Raw genomic sequence first — 18037 nt, 5'->3', positions numbered from 1 at the left:
GCATCCATAATTATAGGAGTGAATGCTGTATAATCCCCCAGAGAAGGAAATGGCAACCCACTCTGGTATTCTTGCCTGGAGAATCCCCATGGACAGAGGAACCTGGCGGGCTGCAGTACATGGGGTCGCGAAGAGGTGGACACCACTGAGCGACTAAGCACACACATGCTGTATAATAAATCTGTCCGTATATGTATGTATATACAACCTACTAGTTCAGTTTTTCTGAGAACCCTGACTAATACATACCTGTGCTCAAGATAAACAATAACAGCCCTCAAGAAAAAGGACTGAAAGCATCATTTGTCACGCACAGTTTATTCAAATTCACTTGGTAGTTGGGGTGACCATCTGTGCTAACTAACTGGCTTTATTCAGAGGAAATATAAACTCTTCTTTATGACAAAAGATAGCTTTCATCTTTGGAGTGAAGTGTTCATTGAGGTTAGGCTCCTACCAGTCCACAGAAACTAAGGGCTAGTGGCATCATCTTCCAGAATTATGTCTCAAAGAGTGATTCCCAGGTCCTTGGGCAAGACACTCCTGTGTCATAAAGCTGGCAAGAGTTAGCTTATTTTGCTTTTAAAAAGATTTACATATATTTCATAGAGACAGAGAAAGAACTTAAACATTTTCTAAAGTAAGTGCTCTAAGAAAAGGGAGAGAAGGGAGCCTCTTCCTTGATTTTCAAAAAGGAGAATTAAGTCTTTTATTTTGAATTTGTAGTTGCCCTTATACTTCCCTGAACTTTTCATCTCTTCAAAATAATATTAATAATATTCTATTTAATCTTATTTTCACTGTCGTATGTCTCAAAAAAATTTAATCCAGCTACTTCTATTTTTTCACCATGCACACTGTCTTTCTTGGGCTTCCCTAGTAGCTCAGACGGTAAAGCATCTGACTGCAATGCAGGAGACCTGGGTTTGATCCCTGGGTCGGGAAGATCCCCTGGAGAAGGAAATGGCAGCCCAATCCAGTATCCTTGCCTGGAAAATCCCATGGACAGAAGAGCCTGGCAGGCTGTACAGTTCATGGGGTCACAAAAGAGGTGGACATGACTGAGCAACTAACACACACTATCTTTCTAGTCTCATGAATCTAGTTTTCCTTTGACCTCCTCCCTCTAGTCCATAATAATCCACTGATAATTGCTTCAAAATCCCTAATGGCAACTTCTTTAACCTATCACCTTATTTTCAGCTCATTTCCTCCCTCTTCCTCACTGTCTCTCCTTTTAATCCTCCACCACAGATTCAGCTTCAACTATTACCACTAGGTTGCTGCCTTCCAAATCAATACCACATGCTATGACTTTTCTTGTGCTATCAATGTGAATATTCATCTAATCTGCTAGAAATCTCAGTCAACTGATCAGTAGTTATTGAGCACCTACTATGTGCTGGGTCCTAAGGATAAAGCAGTGAAAAGAGCATATATGTTCCCTGTCTTCATGGAGCTCATGAATTCTATAAGAGTGCCCCACTTGAACGATCAGCAGGTAGCCTGTGTGGCCAGAGACACAGATCTTGACTTCATTGTGAGCCATTCAGTGGCGGAACTGAAATCAACCAATGCTTCATTTTATAATTAGGAAGCCGATGTTCACAGACCAAATGTGCATGGAATGTTTATGATGTGAAGGCACTATTTTAGATGATGGAGAGACAGAAATGAACAAAGCAGATAAGATCTTTAATTTCCTGGAACTTAATAAATTCCAGTACACGAGACATTGTGCTTTTTCACTCATTCACAAAATGACAGGTATATATGTGAATTAGGCATACATTGGCCTTAGTTTTGGAACTACGAATAATATTTTCTAGGTACTGTTAATAAGAAATAAACTTGGGTGTTACTTCTTAACCTTTTATACAGGAATTTCTGAAGATGGAGTTACATTTACTTAGTAAAAGGTCATCTTCATCTAGTAAAGGGTAATTTTCATTTTACACTTTCTTTCTTTGTATGGTTGCAGCTTTTGTTAATGGCTGTTTAGATCATAGGTGGCCCATCGTGTGGTGTCAGTACTTCTCTGGTGTCAGCGTTTCTCCAAGGAAGAGAATGGGTAATAGATCTCAGTAGCTTCTTTCAGAAATACAACTTAACTCAGTTAGTTATTCCTATGAAAATGCTGTGTAAAAAAAAAAAAAAAAAAAAAAAAAACCCAAACTCAGTAGCTTAAAATAATAGCCACTTCAGTGCATGAATCAGTAGGGTCAGCAAGGATGGCTCTGCAAATGCTGGGTAGCTACATGCCCCAATTTGCTCTACATGCCCCTCAACCTCCTTGGAGAAGTGGACTTCGCTGGGGTGTGTTCTCCTCATGGGGATGACACAGGACATTCATAAACAGGTGAGTCCCCTTAATGACTAAGCTTGGAACTGGCATCTTTTTATTTCTGTCTACATTCTTTTGGCCAAAACAAGCTAAACGGCAAAGTTCAAATTCAAAGGACAAGGAAGCGGGGCCTTCCATTCCAAGTGAAGCAAAGACAAAGGTGGAGATACTAGAAGAATGAGAATTGGAACCAATAATCAAGCTGTCATAATGATTCTATGATTTCCTATGGCAGAATAACAGATTCATAGAAATAGATGAGAAACTATACTGTTCACCCATTTATTTTGCCATGTTGAAGGCACTGGCTCCTTGTTTTGAAAGAAGGTCATTTTGGAAGTTCTATATACAGCAATTTTAAAATTGGTGGGCTAAATATGTATCATCTCTAAAGCGGTTTTCTTAAAATTGTGATTAGTAACATTATTGAGGTACAAACCCCACTCAGCTAAAAAAGTGAAATTGAATAAAATAGAATATTAGAGTGAATTGAATGAGGTAAGGGTATTTTTAATGACAGCATTGCTTCTGTTATGAATGCATATTTATATATGTATTGAGTCATGAGCTAAAATGCATTTTTCCTACCATGATTTAGACCTCAAATTATTTTCTAGTTATGTTATTAGGTTTAAAAACAGTCTAATCTCTAAAAACAGCCCTTTATCAAGTACAAGTCATCTATTTTGAAAGTGGGGGGTTTTGTTTTTGCTTTTTAGTGCTAGTTATCTCCTTTGTACAGATGCCTAATACAGGAGTATTTTTTTCTTTCAAATCAATCAACAATTAAGGCAGTCTTAATGGACATTTGTTTTCATTTATATGCCGTTAACATCCATGACTGTGGTTCCTGGTGGCTCATGCTTGAGATACTTTTTAAAGTAACAGTGATATTTACCTTCTCTATTTAATTTGCTCACTGCTAGCTTCCTGGTGCTCATTTAGAATAAACACACCTCTCACCTATTTTTCTCAATAGTATACTGTTACCTGTTTCAGAAAGATTTATTATCAGCTTATCTTTTCCAGATGTTAATATGTGCGTCATTCTGTCTGCATTAACTGCAGTCTGTCATTGATCAGCAGTGGCTCAAGCCAGCAGCAGGTGTACAGGACACGAGTGAGGATGGCCTCCTCCCAAAGGTAGTGTTTCTGCTTATCCACTTGCTCTGTGACCCTTTCCTGAGAAGGTAGGTCTGAACACAATGAACAGCCTTGTAAACCAGAGATTAGCCGGGAGGCCCAGGTGATCTTTTACAGGGAGAATGCTCAAGGGAGTAAGAGTTATCAATGGTTTCGTACTTACAAATATATTAACATTTAGGGTTATTTGATGGAAAGATTCTCTACTGTCATTTTAGTAGGAGAGGATAAAAATAGTTACATATATTTTAAATAGCTTACTTTATATGAGCTTTTCAAAATATTTCACCTTGATTAAAAATTCACCTGTGGGTGGCTAGAAAATTCGAAAAAGGATTTTTAAAAAATGTTCTTTCCTTGTAAAATGAAGGAAATTCCGTGTTGTGTTTGGCTAGTTTTAATGTAATAATGGAGTATTCATGGAAATTTTTCAGGATTACAAATTAAATTGTATCTTATTGTTATTATATATGAAACTGCAGAACTAAAAGCTTATTTGTGGCAAATACTGTTTGGTGGGGAAAATGCTGGTGCATTTCTGAATGATGTTGTGCTTTAATATGTGTACCTCTGCGTGTGTGTTTATATGTGCCATGTATTAGATCCATTAACTTAAGAATCTCTTAGTTTTGATGACCTAAATCTGATGTACTATTATCTTTTGTGTAACACAGCAGAGACGCTTTCAGGTATAGTGTGTTTACTTTATCAAAATATTGTGGAGATTGTTTTCTGTCTTATCTATTGGTCTATGCTGATGCCTAAGCAAACAAATGAATTTTGCCATGCTTCCTGTTACTTAAAGATGGAAACAATTTGCTTCCAGGGATGTTCCACCTAGAGACCCCATGAGTTATGACTTAAATATTTGGAAATCCTGTCTTTTATCTCTTTCTTTCTTTTAAAATAAATATTTTTCAAAAATACTTCCATTATTTTAACAAACACTAGATAAATTACAGAGCTGCAAACATATTTGTGAATAACATTATTATCAAGTCCATTTCTAATTTTGATTCCAAATTTTGTATAACAGAACAAAAACAGCATATGGGTCAGTTAAGAAATTTAGCAAAAGTGTGATTTTTCATAATAAATTCTTTACTCAGGGGAAGAATTATACAAACACATGAAGCACAAATAATATAATTTATTAATAATCATTTATCAATAGCTTTTTGAAAGTTTCATTGAAAGTTTCATTTGAAACAATTCACAACCTACTTAATTTTATTAAATATTTTTTTTCTGAAAATGAAAATGAAGCATTTCATAGTAGGAAACTTGCAAAATGTAAAAATTATAGAGAAGTAAGTAAAACTCATCCATTATTTCACCTAGGAAAAATTAATGCTAAAATTGATATTTTTTCCCATTTTGTTATTTATTTATTTATTTAATGAATTTCAAACTTACCATCTTTGAGCAGTTGGAGCTATTATTCCATGCCTATGCTTCATGCTTTTATACAAGTGTGTGTGTTCAAGTGCATGCTACTTTAAAACACTCTGCATATTTTTCTTTACTTGACAAGATCTCATGGACATCTCTCTATGTCTTATTATAAAAAGAGTCAACTCCACCAATTTGCCATCTTTTTGAACATGTATCTACTGAGGTTTATGTGTCTAATATACGTTTAGATGATTTTACTTTTTACTTTTGTTACTGTTATGAAAACCATCACACTGAACGTTTGCTGGGTAAAGCAACTTGGAATTTTAAAATTTAAAACATGAAGTTGGAGAAATTTTCCAAAATTAAATCATTAATTTTGCATCTTAGGATCCAGCAAGAAGTGTCTTGACAGCTACTCACTAACTTTGACTACAACTAGAGATTATTGAAATAGCTGAAAATTTAAATTTCAATATTAAGTGTTTTCTTGAAATTTACTTTTTTCTATTTAAAAATTTTTTTAGAAAGCATTATATTGTGTCATATTGTCATAACTCTTTTTGACATAAACTAAATCTTTATTTAGATAATATTATTCACTATGTTTGCTTTTATTCTTGGTGACGGTAGTTTGGTTGCTAAAGTTGTGTCTGACTCTTGTGACCCCGTGGACTGGACAGCGCCAGGCTAGTCTGTTCATGGAATTTTCCTTCTTTAGAAGACCTTCCTGACCCAGAGATTGAACCCTAGTTTCCTGCACTGCAGGTAGATTCTTTACCAACTGAGCCACCAGGAAAGCCCAAATTTTAGCATTGCATACCACTACTCTTCTAAATCAAATCCTTTATGGTTATACAGTGGACGTGAGAAATAGATTTAAGGGACTAGATCTGATAGACAGAGTGCCTGATGAACTATGGACGGAGGTTTGTGACATTGTACAGGAGACAGGGATCAAGACCATCCCCATGGAAAAGAAATGGAAAAAAGCAAAATGGCTGTCTGGGGAGGCCTTACAAATAGCTGTGAAAAGAAGAGAAGTGAAAAGGAGAAAAGGAAAGACATAAGCATCTGAATGCAGAGTTCCAAAGAAGAGTAGGAGAGATAAGAAAGCCTTCCTCAGTGATCAATGCAAAGAAATAGAGGAAAACAACAGAATGGGAAAGACTAGAGATCTCTTCAAGAAAATTAGAGATACCAAGGGAACACTTCATGCAAAGATGGGCTCAATAAAGGACAGAAATGGTATGGACATAACAGAAGCAGAAGATATTAAGAAGAGATGGCAAGAATACACAGAAGAACTGTACAAAAAAGATCTTCACGACCCAGATAATCATGATGGTGTGATCACTCACCTAGAGCCAGACATTCTGGAATGTGAAGTCAAGTGGGCCTTAGAAAGCATCACTATGAACAAAGCTAGTGGAGGTGATGGAATTCCAGTTGAGCTATTTCAAATCCTGAAAGATGATGCTGTGAATGTGCTGCACTCAATATGCCAGCAAACTTGGAAAACTCAGCAGTGGCCACAGGACTGGAAAAGGTCAGTTTTCATTCCAATCCCAAAGAAAGGCAATGCAAAGAATGCTCAAACTACTGCACAATTGCACTCATCTCACACGCTAGTAGAGTAATGCTCAAAATTCTCCAAGCCAGGCTTCAGCAATACATGAACCATGAACTTCCAGATGTTCAAACTGGTTTTAGAAAAGGCAGAAGAACCAGAGATCAAATTGCCAATATCCACTGGGTCATCGAAAAAGCAAGAGAGAGTTCCAGAAAAACATCTATTTCTGCTTTTTTGACTATGCCAAAGCCTTTGACTTTGTGGATCACAACAAACTGTGGAAAATTCTGAAAGAGATGGGAATACCAGATCACCTGATCTGCCTCTTGAGAAATTTGTATGCAGGTCAGGAAGCAATAGTTAGAACTGGACATGGAACAACAGACTGGTTCCAAATAGGAAAAGGAGTATGTCAAAGCTGTATATTGTCACCCTGCTTATTTAACTTCTCTGCAGAGTACATCATGAGAAACCCTGGGCTGGAAGAAGCACAAACTGGAATCAAGATTGCCGGGAGAAATATCAATAACCTCAGATAGGCAGATGACACCACCCTTATGGCAGAAAGTGAAGAGGAACTAAAAAGCCTCTTGATGAAAGTGAAAGAGGAGAGTGAAAAAGTTGGCTTAAAGCTCAACATTCAGAAAACTAAGATCATGGCATATGGTCCCATCACTTCATGGAAAATAGATGGGGAAACAGTGGAAACAGTGTCAGACTTTATTTTTGGGGGCGCCAAAATCACTGCAGATGGTGATTGCAGTCATGAAATTAAAAGACGCTTACTCCTTGGAAGGCAAGTTATGACCAACCTAGATAGCATATTGAAAAGCAGAGACATTACTTTTGCCAACAAAGGTTCATCTGGGCAAGGCTATGGTTTTTCCAATGGTCATGTATGGATGTGAGAGTTGGATTGTGAAGAAAGCTGAGTGCCAAAGAATTGATGCTTTTCAACTGTGGTGTTGGAGAAGACTCTTGAGAGTCCCTTGGACTGCAAGGAGATCCAACCATTCCATTCTAAAGGAGATCAGTCCTGGGTGTTCATTGGAAGGATTGATGTTGAAGCTGAAATTTCAATACTTTGGCCACCTCATGCGAAGAGTTGACTCACTGCAAAAGACCCTGATATGGGAGGGATTTGGGGCAGGAGGATAAGGGGACTACAGAGAATGAGATGGCTGGATGGGATCACCGACTCGATGCACATGAGTTTGGGTAAACTCCGGGAGTTGGTGATGGACAGGGAGGCCTGGCATGCTGCAGTTCATGGGGTCACAAAGAGTCGGACATGACTGAGCAACTGAACTGACTGATCCTTCAACTGGAATGTAAGTTCCAGAAGAGCAGGGAATTTCATTGTGTCTGTTCACCGTTCTTGCCTCAGCACATAGTGCCTGACAGGAGGAAGGCATTTGATTATAACATCTTGAAAAAGAATGACTGCCTTTCTGTTTGTCTTTTAGCTTAGAGTATGTAATATTCCTCTGCTTGATTCGCAAGTTCAGTGATTCAGTTTTTAGTCATGCACAGGATTTCCAAATATTTAAATTATGACTCATTGGGCTTCCCTGATGACTCAGATAGTAAAGAATCCACCGGCAATGCAGGAGACCTGGGTTCGATCCCTGGGTCGAGACGATCCCCTGGAGAAAGGCATGGCCACCCACTCCAGTATTCTTGCCTGGAGAATTCCATGGACAGAGGAGCCTGGTGGGCTACAGTCCATTGGGTCACAAAGAGTCAGACATGACTGAAGTGACTAAGCAGAAGCAGCATGGAATGTCCAGATGGGACATCCCTGCAAGTAAATTGTTTCCATCTGTAAGTAACAGGAAGAATGGCAAAATCCATCTGTTTGTGGAGACATCAGCATAGACTGATAGATAAGAGAGAAAAATCATCTCCAGGAATATTATGATAAGATAAACACACTATACCTGAGAGCATCTCTACTATGGTACACAGAATATAATAGTGCATCGGATTTAGGTCATCAAAATTAAGAGATTCTTAAGTTAATTTGAGGTTTTGGATTTATAGGAAGAGAACAAATTATGTCTAATGCAAAGTTAAACTCTGCATTGTATTAATGTGAACATAAGTACATATCTGGTGTCTTTAGTTAAATAAGAAAGTGAGATAGCTATGCAGAGAAAACGTGTGGAGGACATGCTTGTTGGAAGACAGAGGAGTAAGGAGCTGCAAAACTAATACAATTACGTAAAGTTTAAAAAAAACAAGTCCATTACTGAATCATTTATGTGGACAAGAAAATTATGAAGAATTTTAGCAGGAGTAGCTTTGGAGAAAGTGAGAGTAGGCCAGGAGCTAACATCTTCAAGATATAGAAAAATGACTTGAAGTCTGAAGTCTGCAGCAAGAGGAGGTATAGTCTGAACACAGAGCTTCAAAGTTTGCAAGGGATGGACGTTAGGAAGGAAGGAGGGATAATGATTTGCAATGTCAATGAGTACAAGAGGACATGTTTTTCCTCCAAGTCCTGTAATAGAAAAGATAGCCAAGGATGCAGGAGAGGAAACAATTACCTTTGATAAGGATGTAGGGAAAGAGATATCTGCAGGGGAAAGAAAGTTTCAGTTAGAACAAAGAGAGGGAAGTTTTTTAAAAAGAGCCTGAGGAAATAGGGTGATGACCATGAGCTCCAGAGGGAATACATGGAAGGGTTTGTGAGTGGGTAGTGGATGAGTCGATTAGGAGATAGGTTCACATTAGTAATTGTACAGACTAGTATGGGATTGAAAGTCTGAGCCATTAGACATGGGTAGTTGAAGGAACCAGGGACAAATGGCATGGTGAAATTAGCGTTGATGGCCTTTTATTGGGAAGTTGGGGACACTCTACCAGTGAAATCCCATCTTGCTAGACAAATCTACTTCAAACTATAATGCCTAACAATATATTTTAAAATCATGTGTCATTTTCAAACATTAGGTAATTAGATAATTTGAACAGAACTGTTGAGTTAACTAGTTATCAGAGCATGCATGTTAAGTCGCTTCAGTAGTGTCTGACTCTTTACAACCCCATAGACTGTAACCCACCATGCTCCTCTGTCCCTGGAATTCTCCAGGCAAGAATACTGGTGTGTGTTGCCACGCTCTCCTCCAGGGGATCTTCCTGACCCAGGGATCCAGCTGGAGTTTATTATGTCTCCTGAATTGGCAGGCACGTTCTTTACCACTAGCGCCACCTGGGAAGCCTAGCTAGATATCATAGAGATTAACTTTCTGTATTGCTATAGTATGTTCAACTTCGTAATTTGTAAATACAGAGAGTAATCATTTCTAGCCAGCTAAATTCTTAAAGCTGGAAGAAAAGAAAACCACTATTATGTCATGTTCTTAGATAAGTGTTCAACTCATAATATCATCATAGAACATTTATTTAAATAAATCTATTTAAAAAATACACCCCAGTACTCTTGCCTGGAAAATCCCATGGACGGAGGAGCCTGGTAGGCTGCAGTCCATGGGGTCGCTAAGAGTCGGACACGACTGAATATCTTCACTTTCACTTTTCACTTTCATGCATTGGAGAAGGAAATGGCAACCCACTCCAGTGTTCTTGCCTGAAGAATCCCAGGGATGGGAGACTGGTGGGCTGCCATCTATGGGGTCGCACAGAGTTGGACATGACTAAAGTGACTTAGCAGCAGCAGCAGCATTTAAAAAATAAATTATAACATTTAAAAATACTTGCACAAAATTTATGCATAAAGTTTTAAAGTTGACCAGACAGATTATTCTTCTGAAGTGTCATTGATATTATCAATACTTTCTCAGATAAAATGCTTCAGGCTTTATTTCTCTGAAAACAAGATGTATCGTTATGAGGAGGAAGCCATTTGATTTTTATCTGGGAATGAAGAACAAGGCATACAAATCTGCCAGATGACTCTTTCATCATCTATGAATATAATCTTCTAAAACTGAGCAGTCAGTTTTTTTCCCCCCACCTTCCCTTACTTATATTTGGACCCTAGTTCCTGCTGAGTGAAGCTGCTCAATGTGATACCAGGCAGGGATATTTTCTTAATTGGTAGAAATTATTAGCAAACATTCTAAACATTGTTTGATTCCTTTAATATATCAACAAAAGTAAAATAAAGAAGGAAAAGGGGGCAATAGTGAGAAAAAAACTTTAAATTTTAGTTTAGTTGAGAGCACATAAATTTTGTAGTCAAAAAAAAATCCATCATTTATTTAGTGAATTTCAATTATAATTTGAACATTATACAATTCAAGTAATATAAATATATTTAGTCTGCTGTTTGTTCTGTCATAAAGTGGGCCTGGGTGTCTACTAAAATAAATCTTACAGGTGCATTTGATATGTTTCCTCCTGGGAATAGAAGGCAGAAAGGGACTAGTGGGAGAGATGTTTCAAATTTATTAAAATATCCATTTTCAGTTCAGTTCAGTTGCTCAGTTGTGTCCCCCTCTTTGCGACCCCATGAACCGCAGCACATAAGGCCTCCCTGTCCATCACCAACTCCCAGAGTCCAGCCAAACCCACGTCCATTGAGTTGATGATGCCATCCAACCATCTCATCCTCTGTCATCCCCTTCTCCTCCTGCCCTCAATCTTTCCCAGCATCAGGGTCTTTTCAAATCAGTCAGATCTTCGCATCAGGTGGCCAAAGTATTGGAGTTTCAGCTTCAGCATCAGTCCTTCCAATGAACACCCAGGACTGATCTCCTTTAGAATGCACTGGTTGGATCTTCTTGCAGTCCAAGGGACTCTCAAGAGTCTTCTCCAACACCACAGTTCAAAAGCATCAATTCTTTGGCGCTCAGCTTTCTTCACAGTCCAACTCTCACATCCATACATGGCCACTGGAAAAACCACAGCCTTGACTAGACGGACCTTTGTTGGCAAAGTTATTTTATTCCTCCAATTCCAGTTTTGGATAAATTTAGATTCTTATGTGGTCTTGATTTATTTTTATTTTTATTTTTTTTTTAACCGGCCGCCCGGCCTCGGCTCAGCGACGACACCCGCGCCCGCGCCCGCCCGCGAAGCCCGCGTCCGAGTTGGGGGCGCCGCCTGTGGTCTTGACTTAAACTGTCATCCCAGAGGGAGTGAGAAGAGATGAAAAGGAGAGTAGATTCCTGGAATTCTAAGACTTCTTGCTATTTCCTAGCATTTTCCCAATATAATAACAGCTTATTCACTGATAACCAGAATTTACTTTGTTCTTCTGAACTCTCTCTCCTCCTCTTTTTATCTTTGTAATATGCAAGTATATAACATAATGTTATATATTACACATAATATACATTAAACATATACTGCAAAATATATTGCAAGTTCCCCACAATTTAGCTGAGTATTACAGAATCATATATGTCAAACTAATAATTCAGCTTTACATTTCCAACACAGTGACTAACATGAAGTAGATGTTAAAAAAACTTATAGGAACTGAACTTACTGAACTGAACTTGGAAATAAAACCTCTTTTCAAAATAATCATTTTTCAGCAAGAAGTAACAGGTAAATGCATTAAAAGTGAGAAGAATCAAACTGTTGATAATTTCCTTTTTTCCCCCCACAGGTTTCTGGGATATATATATATGGAAGTAAGAGAAGGAACTCTAACCTGATCATGGATTTCGAAGAGAGACTCCTCAAACCACTAAGGAAAAGATAACAACCAGTGCATTGTCCTAAGAAATGATGTCCCTTTGCCACAATAAAATTAATATTTCCTGTGTGAAAAGCAGCTGGTCAAATGACATCCGGGCTTCCCTGTACAGTTTAATGGTGCTCATAATTCTGACCACAGTGGTTGGCAATCTGCTAGTTATTATTTCCATATCACACTTCAAGCAACTGCATACCCTAAATAATTGGCTCATTCAGTCCATGGCTACTGTGGACTTTCTTCTGGGGTGCCTGGTCATGCCTTATAGCATGGTGAGATCCATTGAGCACCACTGGTCTTTTGGAGAAGTCTTCTGTAAAATTCACACCAGCACTGACATTATGCTGAGTTCAGCATCCATTTTTCACTTGTCCTTCATTTCCATTGACCGCTACTATGCTGTGTGTGACCCACTGAGATACAAAACCAAGATAAACATCTTGGTTATTTCTCTGATGATCTTCATTAGTTGGAGTATTCCTGCTCTTTTTGCATTTGGGATGATCTTTCTGGAGCTAAACTTCAAAGGAGCTGAAGAGATGTATTATAAACACAGTCACTGCATAGGGAGTTGCTCTGTCTTCTTCAGCAAAACATCTGGGGTTCTGGCCTTTATGACTTCTTTCTATATACCTGGCTCTATTATGCTGTGCATCTATTGTAGAATATATTTCATAGCAAAAGGCCAGGCAAGATCAATTCATGATGCAAAGCAGAAGGTTCAAATTGGGTTGGAAGAGAGAAATGGAATTTCACGAAGCAGAGGAAGGAAAGCTGCGAAGACTTTAGGGATTGTGATGGGAGTTTTCTTAACATGCTGGTGTCCTTTCTTTGTCTGCATGGTCATGGACCCTTTCCTGGACTATACTATCCCACCTACTTTGAACGATGCATTGATTTGGTTTGGCTATTTGAACTCTACTTTTAATCCAATGATTTATGCATTTTTCTACCCCTGGTTCAGAAAAGCACTAAAGATAATTCTAGTTGGTAAAATTTTCCAAAAAGATTCATCTAGGAGCAAATTATTTTCAGAATAAATCCATAGAATTATTATGATTTCAGTCAGTCAGTTCAGTCATTCAGTTATGTCTGACTCTTTGCGACCCCATGGACTGCAGCATGCCAGGCTTCCCTGTCCATCACCAACTCCTGGAGCTTACTCAAACTCATGTCCATCAAGTCAGTGATGCCATCCAACTATCTCATCCTCTGTTGTCCCCTTCTCCTCCTGCCTTCAATCTTTCCCAGCATCAGGGTATTTTCTAGTGAGTCAGTTCTTCGCATCAGATGGCCAAATTATCAGAGTTTCAGCTTCAGCATCAGTCATTCCAATGAATATTAAGGACTGATTTCGAGTGTTTTACAAAATAGTTGGTGATCATTATGAACATGCATAATATCAACCACATGTGCCAATTGTAGGGACTTTTATCAAATATTTGGTTCAAAGATTGTACAGTGAGATATGATGCTTACATCTTGCTTTTTATTTGCCATTCGTATTATGTATATTGAAGCTTTACAAGTCCAGAAATTAAGAACTTAAAATTTTAAAGAACACTTCCTACTCTTACATGAACTGCCATGAAACCGACAGTGGTACCTTACTCAGTTGTTCCGTGGTGGAAACTAAGAGGCTACATTTGGAGATGGCAATTAGAAGGACTTTGTCATTCATTTGCTTGGATATATATGCCTTTTTTTAAAGTCAACTAAAAGTGTACATTGAATATTACTATTGCTTACACATAATTTGCTATTTATTACTAATTATTAATACATATTCTGATTTTTAAATCTATTGATGTTTACATGTTTTAAATGTTTTTTTCTGATTTTCATACTTGTAGGAAATTTGGAAAATAGAGGAAAATAAAAATAATATATAGAAACAAAATAAAAATAAAAATATCATTCATAGCTTACTTAAGAACCATATCATTCAAAGTTCTTAAAAACATCATTTTGTAATGACTGCAAAATGTTAAATTGTATGAATGCACAAAAATTTTTTTAACCATTTTCCCATTGTTGACCACTTAGTTCATTTTGACTCCTTTTTTTTTTTTTTTTTTTTGGACAGCTTAAATTAAATGCCTGTTACCTGTGCTTCCCTAGTGGCTCAGATGGTAAAGAATCTGCCTGCAATGCAGGAGACCTTGGTTCGATCCCTGGGTTGGGAAGATCCCCTGGAGGAGGACATGGCAACCCACTTGCCCATGGACAGAGGAGCCTGGCGGGCTAAAGGACCATGGGGTTGCAAAGAGTTGGACACATAACTGAGCAACTAAGCACACAGCACCTGTTACTGAAGCCCACAAAAACATCTGGGAGGATTTCATCACATTTCAAGGTCATGCCTGGTGTGATAGGACTCAAAATACAAGCTGTAGGAAATAAAGCAAATTCACTTGTTGGGTGCCAAGCTACACTGAAAGAGAAGCAGTTATTCATCAGAGCATCTAAACATGAGGCAAAGAAGAGCTATAATTGGACACAGTGTATCCCATGTCTATTACTATGGCATATAGAAAAGAAAAATAAGGAGAAATAGTGATTTCAAGTAAGATCCCCTAATAGAAGTGAGCAAACATTCTTAATCATAAATATCAATTTGCATTTGAACTGTTTCTAATCTAGACTTCATGTAATTTGTATCGTGTTAAGCAGCACCACGGATTTGAATTTATTTGTTTCCCAATTGTGACTTACGCTCATGGGTAAGTTAGGGTGAGGCAGTTAATTTTAAATAAAATTTTAAAATGCATGTTCCTGTATATGCATTTCTGTTCACAAACCCTTCTATCTATTACAATCTCTTTCAGGACTGTATATTTAGTTTCCTTGATGTGACTAGATTTTGTTCTCATAGATTTTAAAAGCAGTTTGAAAACCTTTTTCATTTAGTATATGGTAAGAAAGTTGTCCCTAATCACTCCTGGTTTCAGAAACTATCTTGACTCTTCTACTTGTGAAACTATTTTTGTTAAATTTTAAAAAGGGAACAAAAGCATTTAGATAGTTTTCTATACCAGTCCATCCTAAAGGAGATCAGTCCTGGGTGTTCACTGGAAGGACTGATGTTAAAGCTGTAACTCCAATACTTTGGCCACCTGATGCAAAGAGCTGACTCATTGGAAAAGACCCTGATGCTGGGAAAGATTGAGGGCAGGAGGAGAAGGGGACGACAGAGGATGAGATGGTTGGATGGCATCACCGACTCAATGGACATGAGTTTGGGTGGACTCCAGGAGTTGGTGATGGACAGGGAGGCCTGGTGTACTGTGGTTCATGGGCTCACAAAGAGTCAGACACAACTGAGTGACTGAACTGACTGACTGACTATACCTTATAGCAAGTTTCTATGGTTTTCTTCATTTGCTCCCACACATTCTTAGATGTTTTATACTTTCGTGTGTGTGTGTCTTGCCTGTTATGAATATATCTTTTTAAAGTCATCATATTTTCTATATAATTATTATTGCTTGTGTATAGTAAAATTTATTCTAGTTTTTCAGTTGACTTGCTTGGATTTTCATTATACAGTCATAGTATCCTCAAAAAATGCTAAACTTTATCTCTTTTCTAATAGTTATTCTTATCTACAGTCTTTGCTGTACTTCATGAGTCAGAATTTTTAGAGCAATATGCTATAGTCCAGTGGGTCACAAAGAGTTGGACATGACTAAGCGACTCAGCAACTAAGCATTGACAATGTTGATATAAGTCATCCTTGTCTTCCATCTATTTTAAATGACTATTGAGACCACATTTTTCTTGGAACAAGTTTATGACTCAGATAATTCTACCTTTTAGACTTAGTACTAAATCCCCTATAGCCTATTTCTCTTTGTAGCCTCTGTTTTTAATACTCTTAATAAAAAACAACCAGTAACCCATCCTTTCAGCAAACAAGAAGAAAGGCTCACCTTGTCTTTCCCTATTGGCAGCTTTATTCTAGTTTCCATTCCTCCATGCAGAGGTATTTTAGTCTTTTGGTTGTCCAGAATCTGCTTCTCAACTGGAATTCAATTAGCTTTGGGAAATTTCTCATCCAGACTAGATATAATTTGTTGGAACTGTAAGGAAGAGAGTGGCCTTCTGCCTTTCCCCTTAACTAAACAGATGGGTAGAAAACCTACACTAAAAATTTCAGAAGGTCTTTCTTTAGAAACTGAACCTTAAAAGAAGGGAAAAAGACAACTATTTTTAGCAGAATCATTAGCAGAAAACAAACCAAAAAAATGTGGGTTTCCATTCTATTCGTATGGTGAGACTGTGACCTGACTGCTCTTGGTGTTGTTGGAGTTCATGCCTCCCAGATTCCACAGATACCCAAGTATTCATTTCCAAACTGAGTTCTCCATTCTCTCATGGATTTCATGACTCCCAGATAGTCTTCTAATGAATTCACAGTAGGAATAACTTTTGGTTGCATGCATGAGAAAAACTTGAACTTGACATACGATATTATGGTAAACATAAAGAAAGCAGTTGTTACAACACAATAGAACATTATTTCCTAGTCCAAACAATGTCCATTCAAAACAGTATCATATTCCACTCCCTTCTCAAAGAGAAATATTCAAATAAATTTCCATTGAAGAAGAGATAAAAATAAAAATGTTTTAGCAAGGAACTTGTCGGAACTGATTTTTTTGTAATAATAATATTGCCATCTTAAGAGATCAGTGCAATGGAAGTTCCAGCCTGATTTTAAACTTGGTTCTTGAAGTCAATAATCCAATTTTTGGAGAGTCATAATTTTTGTCAAAAAAGTAAAGCAAACTATATAAACTCCCATAAATTGTGGATTTTGGTGAATCAGTTTGTTTAACTGTACACTGTCAATCAGAGTGTGAATATTAACTGAAATGTTTAAAGATTCATGAAGAGTGATTTATGTTTTTAAATTTAGTAGACTATAAAGTATACAAAAAAAAAAACAGTATTGAGAGATATTTTGAGTGTTGCACTCAAATAATCTAAGTAATGTAAGAATCAAATTGAAGATTTTTTTTTTTAAAGATAAAGTATATATTCATTTCCCAAAGTGTTTCAAACAGGTCATTGAGTACATGGCCAACTGTAAACAAGCATTTAGAGAAGGTAAATTTGTCTTTGACAGGTCCTGACCTTCTGTTCCATATTCCTCTCCTCGTAAAATCCCTTTATGAAGTCTGTAAGCTCCCAGTGAATTACTCACCTGCAAAATAAGGACAATAATATTGTCTCACTGGACCATTAATCATTACATGAGAGATACTGCCTAGCATGCGGCCTTGCACATAAAAATACTCAGCAAATACATTTTATTAGCATTATTCTCTGTCATTTTATTGGTATGTGCTATGCTAGTGTTCATTCAGAATATGCTTAGTACACATGGAGTACCTGGCAGATATTACATATCTTTAAAAAAAAAAAAAAAAAGACTAGAGCAACATTACATCATCCTATTTCCCAGTAAATTCCACAATTAAAATTATGGAAAAGAATATCAGACTTATTCCAAGTTCTATGAAGAAGAAAGTTAACCTGGTGATACATTTCTGCATTAGTCTGTGGCAGTTTCGCATATTGGGAATTTTTATTTCTTTAAAAATAATTTCTATAGAAGGCATATATGAACATAACTATATATTTCTATCTACATATATAGTATTGATATTTACCTGCAAAATACCTACTTATTGTCCAAGTAGTTAATGAATTTGGATGAACACTTTGTATAAGCTCTGAAGCTTGCTGGTCTAGAGCCAGATTTCTGAAGTTCCCCGCATAGAGGGATGGCCTCAGGCTTTGAAACCAGACAAGTGTGAGGTCAAGTCCATTTTCCTCGTGGTTCCTGTGCTTTCCCTGCTTATGTCTTTGCTCCTGCAGCCCCCATGGCTGAAACGCCTCCTTC

General features: G+C 37.4%; 1 protein-coding gene across 2 annotated transcripts in view; it reads left to right on the top strand.

Moving 5' to 3' along the window:
- The window catches only part of LOC109563551 (trace amine-associated receptor 1), a 30124-nt gene extending 15265 nt beyond the window's left edge, over positions 1-14859 (top strand). The window contains exons 2-3 of one of the 2 annotated variants that reach the window (XM_070796174.1): positions 3374-3487; positions 12037-14859. In XM_070796174.1, the coding sequence (XP_070652275.1) occupies positions 12156-13166 (1011 nt within the window). In that variant the 5' untranslated portion in view covers positions 3374-3487; positions 12037-12155 and the 3' untranslated portion in view covers positions 13167-14859. Of the gene's footprint in view, positions 1-3373; positions 3535-12036 lie in introns of both variants that reach the window. The other variant, XM_070796175.1, reaches the window with a different exon arrangement.
- Positions 14860-18037: the final 3178 nt, after the last annotated feature.

Source organism: Bos indicus, chromosome 9 (assembly GCF_029378745.1).
Source record: "Bos indicus isolate NIAB-ARS_2022 breed Sahiwal x Tharparkar chromosome 9, NIAB-ARS_B.indTharparkar_mat_pri_1.0, whole genome shotgun sequence".
NCBI lineage: Eukaryota > Metazoa > Chordata > Mammalia > Artiodactyla > Bovidae > Bos > Bos indicus.
The sequence above is the reverse complement of the archived record's forward strand: the minus strand, read 5'-3'. Positions and strand labels throughout refer to the sequence as shown.